This window comes from Carcharhinus amblyrhynchos, chromosome 12, assembly GCF_965287045.1.
Source record: "Carcharhinus amblyrhynchos chromosome 12, sCarAmb.v2.hapA, whole genome shotgun sequence".
In the NCBI taxonomy this organism is placed as follows: domain Eukaryota; kingdom Metazoa; phylum Chordata; class Chondrichthyes; order Carcharhiniformes; family Carcharhinidae; genus Carcharhinus; species Carcharhinus amblyrhynchos.
In genome coordinates, this window is record NC_137335.1 from 14,798,174 (window position 1) to 14,818,318 (window position 20,145).

At 48.8% G+C, this 20,145-nt stretch overlaps 1 protein-coding gene across 7 annotated transcripts in view; it reads left to right on the plus strand.

Moving 5' to 3' along the window:
• syne1b (spectrin repeat containing, nuclear envelope 1b) overlaps positions 1–20,145 on the plus strand; it is a 415,064-nt gene that overhangs the window by 327,062 nt on the left and 67,857 nt on the right. For all 7 annotated transcript variants that reach the window (XM_080200097.1, XM_080200090.1, XM_080200089.1 and 4 more), the window contains 2 exons: positions 4,485–4,643; positions 6,262–6,428. In XM_080200097.1, coding sequence (XP_080056223.1) covers positions 4,485–4,643; positions 6,262–6,428 — 326 coding nt within the window. The remainder of the gene's footprint in view (positions 1–4,484; positions 4,644–6,261; positions 6,429–20,145) is intronic.

A 20,145-nucleotide genomic window follows, 5' to 3' on the forward strand; every position in this document is an offset into this window, starting at 1 on the left:
GCCTGCTGCTTGATAGAGTGCACTTAACTTCCTTTTGGTTGAGATATGAGACACATATAGATGCCTGTGCTTCCTGTCGATGCTTGAACTCTGTTTGAAACCTGAGTACAATGTGTTGGGTGACACTTAGTGTCTCCATTTAGGGGGCGGCACACCGCGGTTAGCTCTGCTGCCTCGCAGACCCAGCTTCGATTCCCGGCCTCGAGTCACCGGCTGTGTGGAGTTTGCACATTCTCCCTGTGTCTGCATGGGTTTTGTCCGGGTGCTCTGGTTTCCTCCCACTCTCCAAAGATATGCATGTTAGGTGAATTGGCTGTGCTAAATTGCCCCTTAGTGTCAGGGAGGCTAGCTAGGGGAAATGCATGGGGTTATGAGGATAGAGCATGGTTGGTGCAGACCCGAAGGGCCAAATGGCCTCCTTCTGCACTGTAGGATTATATTTACCGATTCGATCATTTAACAGGGTGAATTGTCCCATTCCACCCGGCCCAGGAATCGTAGCAGCCAAATGGCAGACCACGGAAAGGTGCGTTCATCTTTCCAGAGTGGTTAGCACTGCTGCCTCATGGCGCCACCGACCCGGGTTCGACTCCTGGCTTGGGTCACTGTCTGTGTGGAGTTTGCATGTTCTCCCCATGTCTGTGTGGGTTTCCTCCAGGTGCCCCGGTTTCCTCCCGCAGTCCAGAGATGTGTGGGTTAGGTTGATTGGCTTTGCTAATTTGTCAGGGGGATTAGCAGGGTAAATGCGTGGGGTTACAGGGACTGGGTGGGATTGTTTCAGTGCATGTGCGATGGGCTGAATGGCCTCCTTCTGCACTGCCACAGATTCTATGACCTTGGGCAGAATTTTCTGGTTTCGGTAATGGATGCAAATCAAGTAGCCTGTGCTTCTTGTTTTCTCCCAATGGACAAACTGTCTTTATAAATACCACTCTTTTTATTTTTGGACAAATTAATTCAAGTTAGCTGTGTTGTATGTAAATCTGCCAGTGGCTTATCTGTTGGAAACAGTGGTTTGTCGCAAGTAAGATTCATATTGTACTGTATAAGTTGCTCAGTTGGCTGGACAGCTGGCTCTTGATGCAGAGCGATGCCCAACACCGTGGGTTCAATTCTTGTACCGGCTGAGGTTATTCATGAAGGCCCCACCTTCTCAACCTTGCCCCTCGCCTGAGGTGTAGTGACCCTCAGGTTAAATCACCAGCTGTCCCCTTTGAGGGGGAGGACAGCCAATGATCATTTTGGTCTGTGGCAATTCTGCATTACTTTACTCAAAGGCTGGATGAACTCAGCAGGCCTGAGTGGAGAGAGAAACGTGTTTCATGTCAGTTGACCCTTGTACAGAACTGAGTTGATTTATTATTGGAATACAGAACAGATCTATGTTCTATGTACAGTGAAAAATATTGTTTCTTACACGCTATACAGGCAAAACATACTGTACATAGAGAAGGAAACCAGAGAGTGCAGAAAGTAGTGTTACAGTCATAGCTAGGGTGCAGAGAAAGATCAAGTTAGTGCAAGTTGTTGCAAGATAGATACATTCAAAGGTCTGACAGCAGCAGGGAAGAAGAAGGCAGATGGATGAAACTGTAGATGGGATCACCACTGTAGATATCAGAGCAGCTTTCTTGAAGGTCAACCCACAGAAAGCAACTAGCCCGGACGGGGTACGCGGACATGCATTCAGATCCTGCGCAGATCAGCTGGTGGAGATATTCACAGATATCTTCAACCTCTCTTAAAACAATCTGAGGTCCCTATCAGCTTCAAGAAGGTGACCATCATCCTGGTACCTAAGAAAAGCCAAGCAGCGTGCCTTAATGACTGTCGGCCAGTGGCTCTGACATCCATCATTATGAGGTGTTCCGAAAGGCTAGTGATGGCACAAATCAATTCCAGCCTCCCGGGCTACCTGGATCCACTACAGTTCACCTACTGCCGCACAGCAGACGCCATTTCCCTGGCCCTGCACTCAATCCTGGAACACCCAGATAACAAGGGCACCTACGTCAGATTCCTCTTTATTGATTACAACTGAGCCTTCAACACTATTATTCCACGAACCTCATCTCCAATCTCTGTGGCCTGGGCCTCGGCACCTCCCCCGCGACTGGATCCTGAACTTCCTAACTCACGGACCACAATCAGTAAGGGTTGGCAACAACACCACCTCCATGACCATCCTCTACACCGGTGCCCCACAAGACTGTGTTCTCAGCCCCCTACTACACTTCTTATGCACCTATGACTGTGCGGCCAAATTCCCCTCCAATTCGATTTTCAAGTTTGCTGATGAAACCACCATATTGGGTCAGATCTTAAACAATGATGAGACAAGAGCATAGCAATGAGATAGAGAATCTGGTGAACTGGTGTGACAATAATCTCTCCCTCAATGTCAACAAAACGAAGGAGATTGTCATTGACTTCAGGAAGTGTTGGGAAGAACATGCCCCTGTCTACATCAATGGGGACGAAGTAGAAAGGGTCAAGATCTTCAAGTTTTTAGGTATCCAGATCACCTGTCCTGGTTCCCCCATGCTGACATTATAGTTAAGAAAGCCCCACCAACACTACTCTCTCAGAAGACTAAGGAAATTTGGCATGTCAGCTACAACTCTCACCAACTTTTACAAATGCAGCATAGGAAGCATTCTTTCTGGTTGTATCACAGCTTGGTATGGGCTCCTGCTCTGCTCAAAGAACGACAAGAGGTCATGAATGTAGCCCAGTCCATCACGCAGACCAGCCTCCCATCCATTGACTCTGTCTACACTTCCTGCTGCCTTGGCAAAGCAGCCAGCATAATTAAATATCCCAAGCACTCTGGACATTCTCTCTTCCACCTTCTTCCTTCGGGAAAAAGATACAAAAGTCTGAGGTCAAATACCAACGAATTCAAGAACAGCTTCTTTTCTGCTGCTGTCAGACTTTTGAATGGACTTACCTCGCATTAAATTGGTCTTTCTCTGCACCCTCTACAATGTAACACTACATTTTGCACTCTCTCATTTCCTTCTCTATGAGTAGTATGTTTTGTCTGTATAGTGCGTAAGAAACAATACTTTTCACTGTATGTTAATACATGTGACAATAATAAATAAAATCAGAACCTGTTCTTGAGTCAGTTGGTATGTGACCTCAGACTTTTGTATCTTTTTCCCAACGGAAGAAGGCGGAAGAGAGAATGTCCGGGGTGCGTGGGGCCCTTAATTATAGAAATGTGAAAAATTATATACTTGTAGACGGGGTGGTGGAGCAGAATGGAGAGTCAGTGATAGGTCAGAGTTGAGGAGCACGGTGGCACAGCGGTTAGCACTGCTGCCTCACAGTGCCAGGGACCTGGGTTCAGTTCCCAGCTTGGGTCACTGTCCATGTGGAGTTTACACGTTCTCCCCATGTCTCTGCGGGTTACCTCCGGGTGCTCCAGTTTCCTCCCACAGTCCAAAGAAATGCGGGTTAGGTGGTTGGTTGTGCTTAGTGTCAGGGGCATTAGCTGGGTATATACATGGGGTTACAGATTATGGATGGGATTGTTGTTGGTGCAGACGCGATGGGCAGAATGGTCTCTTTCAGCAGTGTAGGGATTGTATGATTCTGTGCTACCAATTAAATTCACTTTTACCCAAAAAGTGTTTATTCTGGCTTTTTACTACAAGTTTGAAATAAGATACTGTCGCGGTGAATCTCAAACATTGTGTGACCTCTCATCCAATAGGATAAGAGTGTGTGTAGCTTAAAGGCAGGTTTTGAATCTGCACCTTTTGTCTGGACTGAGAGCATAGTAGGAATATAGATTGCTGTTCTTGTAAATAGTTCTTCTGCCTGTCAATAAATAGTTTATTGCCTTATTCCCTGTTGGTCACCTGGGGGGTTTTCCTTACTGCAGGTACCATAGGTTCAATCTTCCTGACACTAATAGCTATTTTTATCATTAGGTAATCATCTTCCTTTACAATGTGCTTTGACATTTTTGTGAATGAAGCTTAACAGCACCAGAAGGCACTGAGACTATTTAAGTTCTAAGTTTATTTTTGTTGGTGTCACAAGTAGGCTTACATTAACACTGCAATGAAGTTACTGTGAAAATCCCCAAGTTGCCGCGCGCTGGCATCTGTTCGGGTACACTGAGGGAGACTTTAGCACGGTTAATGCATCTAACCAGCACGTCTTTAAGACTGTGGGAGGAAACCGGAGCACCCGGAGGAAACCCACGCAGACACGGGGAGAAGGTGCAGATTCCACATGGACAGTGACCCAAGCTGAGAATTGAACCTGGGTCCCTGGCGCTGTGAGGCATCAGTGCTAACCACTGTGCCAAGTGGTATGAGTGATTGGGAAATGTGGCGCGTTTATGTTTGTAGGCGTGAGGTGGGGTGGGGAGGTTGTTACAGTGTTGTCCAGTGTTGAATTGTGTCCCGTTGGCAGAATGTCATCTCAGTGAATTAATATTTCACGCACATTAATACCGTCCTTCCCAGGTCTCGTTACGCAGACAGCTGGTAACAGAGAAATTGAATGAGTGGGCGCTATTCAATGAGAAGAACAAGGAGCTGTGTGAGTGGCTGACCCTGATGGAAAGCAAAGTATCCCAGAACGGAGACATCAGCATCGAGGAGATGATTGAGAAGCTGAAAAAGGTAATTCCTGAAACTCTACCCAAAACGTTGTTGGGACGGTTATGAAATCGCCTTTTCAGTGTAGAGATGTGAGCACCATATTAGGTTTCAAGAGGGAGACTGATATACTTCCAATTAAAAAACAGGTTAAAGGAATATGGGCAATGGGTGGGGAGGTGGATTTGAGACAATAAAACATAGAACATTACAGCGCAGTACAGGCCCTTCGGCCCTCGATGTTGCGCCGACCAGTGGAACAAATCTAATGACCCTCTAACCTAAACTATTCCAATGTTATCCATATGCCTATCCACTGACCATTTGAACGCCCTGAAAGTTCGCGAGTCCACATCTGCTGCAGGCAGGGCATTCCATGCCCTTACTACCCTCTGAGTAAAGAACCTACCTCTGACATCCGTCCTATATTTATCACCCCTCAATTTAAAGCTATGTCCCCTCGTGTTAGTCATCACCATCCGAGGTAAAAGGCTCTCACTGTCCACCCTATCTAATCGTTTGATCATCTTGTATGCCTCAATTAGGTCACCTCTTAATCCTCTTCTCTCTAACGAAAACAACCTCAAGCCTCTCAGCCTTTCCTCAAAAGACCTTCCCACCATACCAGGCAACATCCTGGTAAACCTCCTCTGCACCCTTTCCAATGCTTCCACATCTTTCTTATAATGCGGCAACCAGAACTGTACGCAATACTCCAAGTGTGGCCGCACCAGAGTTTTGTACAGTTGCAACATGCTGTCACAGCTCTGAAATTCAATCCCTCTACGAATAAAAGCTAACACACCGTACGCCTTCTTAACAACCCTATCAACCTGCGAGAGATCGGCCATGATCTGCTTGAATGGCGGAGCAGACTCGAAGGGTTGAAATTTGTTTTATTCATTCCTGGGACATGGGCGACGCTGGCTGGTCAGTATTTATTGCCCATCCCTAGTTGCCCTTGAGAAGATGGTGGTGAGCTGCCTACTTCTGCTCCTAATTCCTATGCTCCTGTGTTCATTCCCGATCCCGCTTCAGAATGCCTTATTTCAACACCAGAAAGAACGACTGCATTATCCAGTGGGAATCTGCAAACTCTGCACATGGAGAAACACACTCGGATTAAACCATACACCAATTTTAAAACAACTTTTCAAATGCTGAGCTGACCCTGTCTGACCCCAAGGTCAGGAAATAGAATCCCTACACTGCAGAAGGAGGCCATTCAGCCCATCCAGTCTACACCGACCACAATCCCACCCAGGCCCTATCGCCATTACCCTACTATTCCCCTTGCTGCTAAGGGGCAATTTAGCATGGCCAATCCACCGGACATTTTTGGAGTGTGGGAGGAAACCAGAACACCCAGAAGAAACCCACGCAGACACGGAGAGAATGTGCAATCTCCGCACAGGCAGTGACCTAAGCTGGGAATCGAACCCGGGTCCCTGCCGCTGTGAGGATCCGCGCACAAGATCCCTGTGAATTCTCCCGTGCGGGATGAGACGAGCTCACACAAAGGAAGAGGAGCTTGCACGCGGTCCCTAAGCCGTTCGATCCTGTGGTTGCCAGTCGAATGCGCTGAAAGATTATTGACTGCAGAATGTAAATCTCTGACGGGACTGTCCCACTTTGTCCACAGGACTATCAGGAGGAGATCACGGCGGCGAGCGAGAACAAGATGCAGCTTCAGCAGATGGGCCAGAGGCTGATCCGGGCTAGTCAGGAAAACAAAGCGTCCGAGATAGAATACAAACTGAGCAAGGTCGACGACCGCTGGCAGCATCTACTGGACCTGATTGGTGCCAGGTAAGTGATGTACGGTCCCCTGTTAGACCTGTTTGGCGTCAGGTAACGACACGTATAGCATTGGTTAGACCCCATTGATAGTCAAAGATTGTAGGGTCATGGGAGAGTTTTCCCATCGCGCCTGCCATGGATCATGCAAAAGTCCGTTGTCCTCGGGTGGGATTTTTGGGAAATCCTGCCCTCAGAGTAAAAGTAATACATCGCAGAAACGGCCCTTCGGCCCATCGAGTCTGCACCAACAATATCCACCACTAATCCCATTTTCCTGCACTTGTCCCATATCCTTGAATATTGTGACATTTCAAGTGCTTATCTAAATATTTTTTGTGCGCTGTAAGGTTTCTAGCCTCCACTACCTTCCCAGGCAGCGCATTCCCGATTCCCACCACCCTCTGAGTGAAAAGGTTTTCTCTCAAATCCCTTCTGAATCTCTCACCCTAAAGCTGTGCCCCCTTGTGATTGACCCCTCAACAAGGGGAACAGCTGCCCCTTACTCACCCTGTCTATACCCCTCATAATCTTATACACCTCAACCATGCCTCCGCTTAGTATTCTCTGCTCTAGAGAAAACAACCCAAGCCTATCCAGACTCTCCTTATAACTCCAATGCTCCATCCCAGGCAATATGGGAGTGATGCTGAATATTGAAGGTGCGTTTAAATTTGATGTCTTATTTTCTTACATCGAAACTAGAAACAGGCGTAGGCCATTCGATCCTGCACCACCATTCAACATGATCATATCTGATCATGCACTCTCAGTATCCCACTCCTGCTTTCTCTCCACACCCCTTTGATCCCTTTAGCCACAAGGGCCACTTCCAGCTCCCTCTAACCAACTGGCCCCAACTGCTTTCTGTGGTAGAGAATTCCACAGGTTCACAACTCTCTTGAGTGAAGAAATTCTTCCTCATCTCAGTCTTGAATAGCTTATCCCTTAGATTGTGACCTCTAGTCTTCCCCAACATTGGGAATATTCTTCCGCATCTAGCCTGTCCAGTCCCATCATGTTTCCATGAGATTCCTCCTTGTTCTCCTCAATTCCAGTGAGTCGATTCACTCTCTTTGTGTGTCAGTCTTTAATGAATGGCAGCACTGTGTCTACAGATCTGCTCCTTTCTAGTTTGTCTTTAGCTGTAACTGAGGAAGTCCCAACAAACTTTTTTTTGGGTTGACTCAAAGCTGCAGGAAACCAGAGCATCAGAACGGAATTATGTGGTAACACCAGTTCCATTGACTTGACTTGTATTTCTGCAAGTGTGGAAGATAAGGGGTGATCCAACTGAGCTGTTTAAATTGATAAAAAGATTTGATCGGTTGAATAGAAGGAAACTACGTTCTCTGGTTGGGGAATTCAGACCAAGGGTTGACCACACTTTACAAAGGATGCCCAGGCCTTAGCGAGGATGCACAGCAAATTTATGAGAACTGGAAGAGAGATAAAAGACTTCAATTCCATGGAGAGACTGGAGAAACTAGAACTGTTCCCCTAGGGGCAGAGAAGATGAAGGGTTTGATAGAGTAAGTAAGGAGACAGTGGGGGGAGTTCTCCCATCATGCCCACCATCAGTCCATTGAGTCTGTACCAACTCTGACAGAGCATCTTATCCAGGCCCACTCCAACCCTGTAACCCCATGCATTTAACCTGCTAATCTCCTTAAACTACACATCTTTAGATACTAAGGGGCAATTTAGCATGGCCAATCCACCTAACCTGCACATCTTTGGACACTAAGGAGCAATTTAGCATGGCCAATCCACCTAACCTACACATCTTTGGACACTAAGGGACAATTTAGCATGGCCAATCCACCTAACCTGCACATCTTTAAACACTAAGGGGCAATTTACCATGGCCAATCCACCTAAGCTGCACATCTTTTGAAACCAGAGCACCCGGAGGAAATCCACGCAGATGGAGAGAACGTATAAATTCCACACAGACAGTGACCCCAAGCCAGGAATCGAACCTGGGTCCCTGGCGCTGTGAGGCAGCAGTGCTAACCACTGTGCTGCCCTGTTGTATCTCTTCACAGGTGAACTCAGGTAACTCTTCCCTGCTCACCTGAAGCAGCTGTTTCAAGCAGATCAAGTTTAGTTAGCGCACAGCGGACTCTGGGATCTTTCTGCTCTCTGGATCCTCACTGAGTTAACCAGTTGAGGTGAGCAGGGAGCTGAGACACTTCTGTAAGGAGAGGGACTTAGACTATCGCTGCCCAAGATCTGATTCCCAAACACTCGATTGTGAGGCAAACAATTAACATGCAGTTAGCTGGGTGGAACACCCATTGTCAGTGGAGAGCCAAGCCCCTATTTTCTGGTATATCCTGGCAATTCTACATTGTGTCATCTTTAGCTCACCTGGTAGCATTCCCACCTCAGAGTCAGAAGGTTTGTGTGTTCAAATCCCACTCCCGATGCTCGTGCACGTAATCGAAGGTAACGTTGAGTTTTTTTCCTGTAACAAACGCCACAGGGTCTGATGCATAGGTGTGACTATGGAGCCACATGTAGGCCACACCAGGTCAGAGCAGCTGGTTCCCCTTGCTGGAGGATATTGGCAAAACGGTTGCATTTTTATGGCGATCCGACAGCTTTGTGGGTGGCACAGTGGGCTAGCACTTCTGCCTCACAGCTCCAGGGACCTGGGTTTGATTCCTGGCTTGGGTCACCGTCTGCGAGGAGTCCGCACGTTCTCCCCATGTCTGCGTGGGTTTCCTCCAGGTGCTCCAGTTTCCTCCCACAGTCCAACGATGTGCAAGTTAGGTTGATTAACCATGCTAGATTGCCACTTAGCGTCCCGGGATGTGTAGAGGGATTAGCAGAGTAAATATGTGGGGTTATGAAGATAGGGCCTGGGTGGGATTGGGCAGACTCGATGGGCCAAATGGCCTCCTTTTGCACTGTGACACTTATGAGGGGCCGAATGGCCTTCTTTTACACTGTAGGGATTCTTTGATTCTGTGACAGACTTGAGGGGCCGAATGGCCTCTTTCTGCACTGTAAGGATTCTATGACAGTCTCGAGAAGCCGAATGGCCTACTTCTGCACAGTCAGGATTCTATTTTTTCCCGATCACAGTCGAGTCTCACAGTTTTCTTTAGAACGGGACAATAGTACGGTCATTTAGAAGATTTGCATATGATGGCTGACTCCATTTTGTTGAGGAGAATGGCCATGGCACAGGGCAGGCCACTCTTGCTGACAGGGATCTCCATTCATGGTGTTTAGGCTGCTGGGGTTGAACTCTTGAGGAGAAAACGCCCACGTTCCTTCTCACAAATCGAACGATAATTATCTGCCGTCTTGCAACGAGCAGCTGTCTGTGAGCTCCTTCGGCAGCTGCCCCCTCTGCCATTTGCTCTCTCTCTCTCTCCTCACACTCTGTTACAAGGGACTCTGTGTTTTGCTGCACGTCTCTCTGTCCTCTGGAGTTGGACTCTCGGCTCCTGTAACGTCAGCTGCTGCTGGGGCTTTGCTGGATGAAGGGATCTGTTCAAAGGCTCAGCTGGAGCCCCCGATATCTGGTTCGACCCTGCACCCTGTTGGGAGTGGTGAGTCGCCATCGGTTTTTGGATAATTAATGGTCAGAGGGAAGGCTTGCTCTCCAATTAGAGGCAGTGGACAGCCGATAAGAGGCCCTTTGGACAGGAGGAGCCACACACACACAGCCTGCTAAGGGACAGAGACACATGATGCCTCTATCCTCAGCCTCCCTCTCAACACTTTGTGATGCAGAAAATGGCTTTGGGCAAAATAAGACTAATCACTTCTTGTTGACCAAGTTAATCATTGATCTGTAGATGTCTATAGCATAGAATGAGGCCATTTGGGGAGGCAGTGGCATCGTGGTATTGTCACTGGACTAGTAATCCAAAGGATCCAGTATAATATTCTGGCGACCCAAGTTCGAATCCCCATGGTGAAATTTGAATTCAATAAAAATTTGGAATTAGAAGATTACTGATGACCATGAAACCATTGTCGATTGTCGGGAAAACCCATCTAGTTCAATAATGTCCTTTAGGGAAGGAAATCTGCCGTCCTTACCCGGTCTGGCCTACCTGTGACTCCAGAGCCACAGCAATGTGGTTGCCCTCTGAAATAGAGGGCAGTGAGGGATGTGCTGTACATGCTGGCCCAGTCAGCAACGCCCACAGCCTGTCAAATGAATAAATAGTCATGTCCGCGGCGGTCCACAAAGATCTGACTGCACTAACCCCACTGTCCAGCGCTTGACCCCTAACCCTGGGGGTTACGGCAGCACAAATGGAGGGAACTGGACAGGGAGGTGGAGGTTAAGAGGGTGGAGCGGGGGGTTAGTTAGAGGGCCTCCAAGTCATCCTCCAGCCCTGATCCCTTGGTCTACATTGTGAGGCTGCCTCCAAACAGCTGCCGCTCCCCCAATCCCATGGGGATGCTATCCAATTCTGACTGAAGGCCTTCATTTTAATTACCCTGTTACTTACCGCTGGTTCTGGATGGGTAACAGCTTCACGCTGAACCGGGCCTCCCCAGTAGTGGCTCCGGAGTTGGGAATGATGCTGGGATACCAGCAGGCCCGCTGACTGGGAGGAATTACGCACCCATCTGCCGTCCTTGAACTCCAACCCTCCCTTCACTGGGATTTGAACTCATGAGTCTCTGAGTTGGCCATCTAGTCATGATGTGGAGATGCCGGCATTGGGCAGGGGTAAACACAGTAAAAAATCTCACAACACCAGGTTAAAGGCCTCTGATCTTCGGGTAAGCGTTCTCCAAGGCGGCCTTCACGACATACGACAGCGCAGAGTCACTGAGCAGAAACTGATAGCCAAGTTCCGCACACATGAGGACGGCCTCAACCAGGATCTTGGGTTCATGTCGCACTATCTGTAATCCCCATGACTTGCCTGGGCTTGCAACATCTCACTTACTGTCCTGTCTGGAGACAATACACATCTCTTTAACCTATGCTTAATGCTATCTCCACTCACATTGTCTGCACCTTTAAGATTTGATTAGCTGTAAAGACTCGCATTCTTATCAGTATCTTGTAAACTGTGTGTGCCTTCATATGCTCTGTTTGAGACCAGAACTCTCCACTCACCTGACGAAGGGGCAAACCTCGAAAGCTTGTGGGCTTACTATCAAATAAACTTGTTGGACTTTAACCTGGTGTTGTGAGACTTCTTACTGTGTTGGCCATCTAGTGCCAGCCTTGTCTGTGTTGTGTTAGGGGACCATAGCCTTATTTTGGTCTAGAATCATAGAATCCCTACAGTGCAGAAGAAGGCCATGTGGCCCATTGAGTCTGTACCGACCACAATCCCACCCAGACCCTATCCCCATAATCTGTGTACTTACCCTAGCTAGTCCCCCAAATACTCAGGGGCAATTTAGCATGGCCAATTCACCTAACTGGCACATCCTTGGCGTGTGGGAGGAAACCTATGCAGACATGGGGAGAATGTGCAGACTCCACACAAACAGTGACCCGAGGCCAGGAATCGAAGCTGGGTCCCTGGCTCTGCGAGACAGTGGTGCTAACCCAAAGCTTGTGTTTTGTTCTGAGAATGGTGGTTGGGTAGTTAATAAAAAGTTCAGAGGCCTCGCTCAATCGAAGCAAAATATCCTGGCAGCAATATCTGAAATATTTCTGATTCATTTCCTTTGTGTGATAAATGAGGACAAAGAGAGTACAGTACTTGAATTATAATTCACAAGAATGGTGCTCAGAACCATTAGCATTAGGAATAGACTGTGTCCATTTCAGATGCCCAGTGTTGGCACCAGGCACTCCCAGGTGTGGTATATAGGCAGGTGGAATCCAGGATAGAGCACCCTCCATCGTCTCTGACAATACCCCTCTGCCCACAGCCAAGAGGACCACCCTCTAAAACATAATTGTGACCACTTTCATTACCTCCTACATCTGAGTAAGCAAGATTCTGGCGGCACGGTGGCAGAGTTTTAAGCATTGCTGCCTCAACGGCGCCAGGTTCGATTCCCGGCTTGGATCTCTGTCTGCGCTGAGTCTGCATGTTCTCCCCGTGTCTGCGTGGGTTTCCTCTGGTTTGCTCCCACAGTCTGAAAGACGTGCTGGTTAGGCTCATTGGCCGTGCTAAGTTCTCCCTCAGTGTACCCAAACAGGTGCCTGAGTATGGTGACTAGGGGATTTCCACAGTAACTTCATTGCAGTGTTAATGTAAGCCTGCTTCTGACACTAATAAATAAACTTAAAAACCTTATTCAGGGTCACTACAATTGGTGTCACACCCAACCAATGAGGTGCCAAATGAGGAGCATTTATTCACAGATAAAGTGTGTCCATTCAGAGCTCTTTTCACAGAGTCCTCCCAGGGTAACCGGAGCTTCTGATCCAAGTATTATGGGCTGGATTTGAGCTCAGTTCACCGCTGTGAGAGTCCAGTATATAATCCACTATATTCCTTAGTAAAACAGCGACAGCCTATTATATAGTACCTTTAACTCAGTGAGGTACATCTAGATGCTTTAAAGATCATTACCATTTGAGACTGACTGCACAAGGTGCTTTTCAGAAAGGTAATGAAAAGTTTGGGTCAAAGATTTAGGTTTAGGGAGAAACCAGAGAGAAATGTGGAGAGGTTTAGATTTGATTTGATTATTATTGTCTCACATATTGGGATACAGTGAAAATTATTGTTTCCTGTGTGCTATACAGACAAAGCATACCGTACATAAAGTTTATCTATTAGTCTCGCAAGTAGGTTTCGTATTAACACTGCAATGAAGTTACCGTGAAAATCCCCCTAGTCGCCACACTCCGGCTCCTGTTCGGGTATACTGACGGAGAATTTAGCACGGCCAATGCACCTGACCAGCATGTCTTTCCGACTGTGGGAGAAAACTGGAGCATGGAGGAAACCCACGCAGACACGGCGAGAATGTGCAGACTTCACATAGACAGTGATCCAAGCCGGGAATCAAACTCGGGTCCCTGGCACTGTGAGGCAGCAGTGCTAAGTGCTGTGCCACTGTGCCGCCTCATTATAGCTGCATAGGGGAGAAGGGAAGGAGAGAGTGCAGAATGTAGTGTTACAGCCATAGCTAGGGTAGAGATAGATCAGCTTAATATATGGAACAATATTAGCGAGTTTGTAAGAATTAGAGTTATAAAACCATAGAACGAGAATAAAAGATGGAATTAGAGGGTATGCTGGGGACAGCTCTCAAGGAGTCGCCTTGTTCCAGCACCATCTTGAATATTAGGGAGGGATTGCAGTGAAGGGAAAAGCTAAACAGAGGACCCCCCCAGTGACACCTCCCAAGCAAGGAATCTATCATGAGCCAAGCAGGTTGGCCTGTTATACTGAGGGCCAGCACAGCCTGGGAATGGGATTGCCTCAGTCAATCAGCTTAGTGTCAAATGTTCAGTCCCGCCGTAGTGAGGTGCTGACCTACTCCTGAGAGAGGAGAGCAGTTCAGTTGCATAGGTGCCCCCACCCTCCCATCACCCACACACCCCTTTCCCCACACCTCCACCCTCCCACCGCCCACCTCCCTCCCCGATCCCAATCACAGGGGGGCAGTGCCAGGGCTTCAGGGCCGAGGCAGCTGGAATCATTGCCATCAATGATCGAGCGTTGAAAATGGTGGATGCGCGGAAGTCAGAATGGGAACTGCACAGAGATCCCGAAGGATTGTCAGCTGGGCAGTAGGTACAAGATCCTGGTGCGAATTGGGAGACAAGCTGCAGGCTTTTGGATGAGCAGACATTTTTGGAGAATTGAAACAGCCATTGTTTGGGCAGCACGGTGGCACAGTGGTTGGCACTGCTACCTCACAGCGCCAGAGACCCGGGTTCGATTCCACCTCAGGTCACTATCTGTGCAAAGTCTGCACATTCTCCCTATGTCTGTATGGGCTTCCTCCGGGTGCTCCAGTTTCCTCCACAGTCTGGAAGATGTGCAGGTTAGGTGGATTGGCCATGCAAAATTGCCCCTTAGTATCCAAAGATGTGCAGGTTTGGTGGATTGGCCATGCCAAATGCGTAGGGTTATGGGAATGGGGCAAGTGTTGGATAAGCTGCCCTTTTGGAGAGTCGGTGCAGACTCAATGGGCCAAATGGCCTTCACCTACACTGTAGGAATGCTATAATGGGAGCACAGGCAGTGTGTTCCAGCAGTTGATTGGCTGAGGAGGATGGGGAGGCAGTCTTAAGAGCATAGAAAATAGGAGCATGAGTAGGCCATTCAGCCCTTTGAGATGATTCTGCAATTCAATAAGATGGTGGCGAATAATTGTTTAAGCGCTGTTTCCCTCCCCTTGCACTTGATGCTTACAAAATGCAGAAATCTGTCGATCTCAGTCCTCAACATACTTAACGACTGAACTTCCAAAGGTCTCTGGGGTGTGGAATTCTAAAGACCGTGAAGAAACCCCTCCTCCTCCAAAATGGCCCACCTCGTAATCTGAGACTGTGCCCACAGCCGAGGGAGACTTCCTTCCTGTATCCTGAGCTCTGTAAATAATTCGAGATGACCTCTCATTCTTCTAATCCCCAGAGAATAAAGATCCGAATGTTTGTAATCTTTCCCCCTGGTGATAAAACGATAAGCCAGATGGATAGGAAGCCTGGGTGGATGAACGAGAGAGGGAAAGTGAGACTTCTGGAACTGTTGTGGGGGAGGGCGGGGGATGGGGGGGTGCAAAGGCACCAAACGAAATGGCGGAGCTGCAATGACCTAGAGTTTATTTATTAGTGTCATTAGTCAGCTTACATTAACACTGCAATGAAGGCCCAACCCCTTCCCTATTCCTGTAACCCTGTAAAAATCTCCTTTTCACGGTAACTTCATTGCAGTGTTAATGTAAGCCTACTTGTGACTAATAAATAAATTTTGACTTTAGTCATCACACTCCAGCGCCTGTTCGGGTACACGGAGGGGAAAATCTGGCATGGCCAATCCGCTTAACCAGCACGTCTTTCGGACTGTGGGAGGAAACCGGAGCACCTGGAGGAAACCCCCGCAGACACGGGGAGAACATGCAGACTCCGCACAGACAGTGACCCGAGCCAGGAATCGAACCCGGGTCGCCGTGAGGCAGCAGTGCTAAACCACTGTGCCACACTGTGTGCCCATTGTCTGCGGCAGTGCACAAAACAAAATAACCTCAATTGCCCCGAAGCATCCTTGACTGACAGACTCGGAACAGAAGCGTTGAAAAGGCTCCGAAATCCGGAGTGACCCTGTGAAGTCCGTAAAACCCAAGGAACGGGTGCGGGTTTGAGCGATTGGGATTCAGATCATGGCTTTGCTTCCGTCTTAGCCTGACCTCCTCGGACACGGTGGTCCCCTTTATTCCCACCGCTTCCGACAGCCTCGTCCCTGAATCCAGCAAGGATCAGAACGAAGGGCCTCCTTTTATTTTATATAAAAGAGCAACTGAAATAATTAGCCGGGCCCACAGGAAATCCCCTTGGACTGTGCTATCTGAATGCCGCGAGGTTCCTTCAGCAAGATAAGGATGTTGTCCTGTTGAAGGAGGCTGTCTGTCCAGCTATCCCCCCACTCCCCCCCACCCCCACACACAGAGCTTGGCACCGATTCCAGCCGCTTTGCTAAGCTGGATTGTGGGAGGTCAAACAAAAGAGGGTTTGTTTTGCAGCGCAGAGTAGTCGCTGGGCTCTACACAGGGGATGAGCTGAGATTCTGAGGAACAGCCGCTGCAGGAGGCTCCAGGCCTCGAGGGATTGTCTCCTGAGAACGTCTGGCCCAGCAGAGCAAACGCATCAAAGTTCGCCTTTAACCCCTTCTGCGCCGGGACCTTCTGAGCGACGCTGCCAGCAGCTCTATGGGACCCCCTCTCACCGGCTGTGACTGGTTCGAGAGACTGCCTGCCAGTTTTCTGCCTGACTTAACTGCTGCTTCTGAGGAGGAGGGTTTTCACAGCCGATGGTAATTGTGGATGAGGCAATCTGTGCGAGTACGAGGTCACTGCGGTTTTCGTTCTAATTGCACGAATGAAGTGGAAACCTTTCCCATCTGACTGGTTAAAGCTCTAAACTCGTTTCCCCTCGGGTCCTTCCTGCTCTCTCTCTCTCTCTCTCTCTCTCCTCAGCACAGTGGGTTAGCACTGCTGGCCTCACAGCGCCAGGGATCTGGGTTCAGTTCCGGCCTTGGGTGACGCTGCGGCGCCTGCACGTTCTCCCCATGTCTGCATGGGTTTCCTCCGGTTTCCTCCCACAGTCTGAAAGATGTGCGGGTTAGGTTGATTGGCTAGGCTAATTTGGCACTAGTGTCAGGGGGAATTATAGAATCTCTACTGTACACAAGGAGGCCATTCGGCCCATTGAGTGCACTGACTGCAATCCCACCCAGACCATATTCCCACAGCCCCTCATATTTACCCTGCTAATCCTGCTGACACTAGTGTTAATTTAGCCTGATTAGCAGGGTAACAATGTGGATGTACGGCAATAGAGTGGGATTGTGGTTGGTGCAGACTCAGTGGGCCAAATGGTCTCCTTCTGCACTGTGAGAATTTTAAGATTTTTCCTGCTTTTTTATGAATCTTTAGATCAGATTGCGGTTCAGGTCTCTTGTCCCTATGTTAATGTAACACCATTATTGTTACACTTATATTGAGTGCTGCTGTTTATTTTATGCTCAGAATTAAGCTCCATTACAGGAACTGCATGGCCGCTGTGTTAGGATAGAAAGATCTAGATTCATATCCTGTGTTTCTAAACCTCAGGATATCATTGCCAATGAAGCAGAACAGAGCCTGGGAATTCTGTAGGGAGTAACTCACCTCCTGATTCCCCAAGGCCTATCCACAAGTCAGGAATGTGATGGAATGGTGCGCGTGGAGTTTGCCCTCCTCTCGTCTGGTTGAGTGCCGCTCCAACACTTGTCCGATCTGGGACTAAGCAGCACCCTCCATTGGCACCCCATGCACCACCTTCAACATTCAATCCCTCCAACACCAATACACAGTGGCACCGTGTGTACCATCTACAAGATGCACTGCAGCAATTTACCAAGTAGCACCTTCCAAACCCATGACCTCCACCATCTCAAAGGACAAGGGCAGCAGACACATGGGAACACCACCAACTGGACTTTCCCCTCCAAGCCACTCACCCATTCCAACTTGGAAATAATTCGATCATTTCTTCATTGTCACTGGGTCAAAATCCTGGAACTCCCTCCCTATGAGCATTGGGGGTGTATCTCCACCACACGGACTGCAGCGTTTCAAGAAGGCAGCTCACAACCACCTTCTCAAGAGCCAGGCCGGACAGCACGGTGGCACAGTGGTTAGCACTGCTGCCTCACAGCACCAGGGACACAGGTTCAGTTCCAGCCTCAGGTCACTTGTCTGTGTGGAGGCTGTACATTCTCCCCTTCTCTGCGTGGGTTTTCTCCAGGTGCTCCTCCCACAGTACAAAGATGTGCAGGTTGGGTGGATTGGCCGTGCTAAATTGCCCCTTAGTTCAGGGGGACTGGCCAGGCTAAGTGCATGAGGTCATGGGGATCGGGCCTGTGTGGGATTGTGGTCGGTGCAGACTCGATGGGCCAGATGGCCTTCTTTTGCACTTAGGGATTCTATGGTTCTATGAATTAGGGATGGGCAATAAATACTGACCTAGCCAGTGACACCCACATCCTGTGAATGAATATTTTAAAAAGCAATTGTAAATTATATTCACTGCTGTAATGTAGAGAAACGTAACAGCCAATAGTCACCAATCAGGATGTTCATTATACTCAGCTTATGACATGTGAGACTTGACGCACAATGTTTGACTTGGATGTCTAGAAATCCCAGCTAGCAGGCACGTTGCAAGCTACCCCATGTTGGGTCCTTCCACACTGAGGGGATATGTCCATTATACAGCTGAGGAAGCGACTCTGAGCTCAGCTGTCCCAATCCTAACTCACACTGACTCCCAAACACCATCCCTTGCTCCTCGACATTGCCCCTAGTGTGTCACTGCAAAGCTCTCACCCTCCGATCCCAGACTCCCTGAGCATCCCCAAACTCCAGCTGTGCCCTCATGCCCGCCTCCTGCTTGCTTCACCCCGAGCGTTGACTGTTTTATCTCTCGTCAGCTTGCTGCCTTGTTCTGGATACCCTCTCTCTTCCTTTCCAGCTCCCCCTCCTCATTAAGACCCCTTTCTAAAAGACAGCTCATGGACCAAACCTCCTAATTGTTTGCTTTGTTGTGGCCTTTTCATTGGTCTGAAAATGCTGATGAGTAATTTTCCTCCCACGGCGTAGATGCTATATAAATGCAAGTTGTTGTTGCTGAGGTCTAGGGCAGTTGAATGGCTGCTGATGTTCCTCGCTGTGGCAGGACTAGGAGGCTGGCACGTTTGATCCAGGACTCAGTGTGCGGAAATTGATGACCTCGTTCAGGCAAGCCTCAGATAATTCCACCTGAGGCCTACAGAGAATTCAGCTCTGCGAGCCTTGCCTGACCTGGGAGGTAAAATTCCAGCCAGTGCCTGCTTTAGTTAAATGGCAGACAGGCAAAAAACTGCTACTGACACTCAGCACCTCGATCAAACGGAGATAGTTTGATGTGGCATCTGGTGCGTACGCCTTGTTGTGTTTGAGAGGATAGTGGCAGGACTCCAGTGGCTGTCGGTGGGGAGTTCCAGGTGTGACCAGACACTGCTTTCGGCCTATGGGTGGCCTCCAACAGTCAGGTAGTCTCTTGTCCTCCTCAAGGGAGAGATCGGCTGGTGATTGTGGGCCAAAGGTTTAACACAGAGCCAGTCACCTGCGACAGGCTCATTAATCGGATTCTCGGGCCTGCAGAAACCTGAGAGGCCTACTTGGCTCACTGACACCATGAGGCCTGGGCTGTCTCTGGGAGAACCTCTCTCCTCCGGTGATATATTGCTCTGTATCTTGGAGAAGGCCCATCCCAGGAGGAAAGACCAGTTCAGACCAGTATTTCCCTGCGTTGCTGTTGTTTTGCCTCTGTTTACTGAGCGACTGCTGATTTCTTCAAAGAGTGGCCCGGTGCAACCCCCCCCGCCCCCACAGCCCCGCTTCTTCCCCGAGGTGTGATGTGTGCTCTCTCTGTCAGACAAGTGAGCGCTCTTTAATCGGGTTCAAGTGATGGTGAGATGTGGGATTGCAATGGGCCTTGCCCACAGCTGGCTGAGCGGGAGGGAGGCCTGAAATAAAGAACAAACTGTGAGGCAAAGTCCAGAGCTGAATTTCACAGCAGCTGCGGGATTTCTTGTTCATTCTCCCAGCTCTTGGCAAAACACAAACACACACACACACACACACACACACACACAAACTTAATCATAGAAATCCTACAGTGCAGAAAGAGGCCATTTGGCCCATCGAGTCTGCACCAATCACAATCCCGCCCATGCCCTACCCTCATATCCCTACATATTTACTCACTAATCCCTCTAACCTCCACATCTCAGGACACTAAGGGACAATTTTAGCATGGCCAATCAACCTAACCCACACATCTTTACACTGTAGGAGGAAACCAGAGCACCCGGAGGAAACCCACGCAGACATGAGGAGAATGTGCCAACTCCACACAGACAGTGACCTAATTTGGGAATTGAACCCACGGTGCCTGGAGCTGTGAAGCCACAGTGCTAACCACTGTGCTACCATGTTGCCCCTCACACTCACACTCACGCACACACTCACACACACACTAACATGCTCACACACACACTCACACACAAACTCACACTCACAC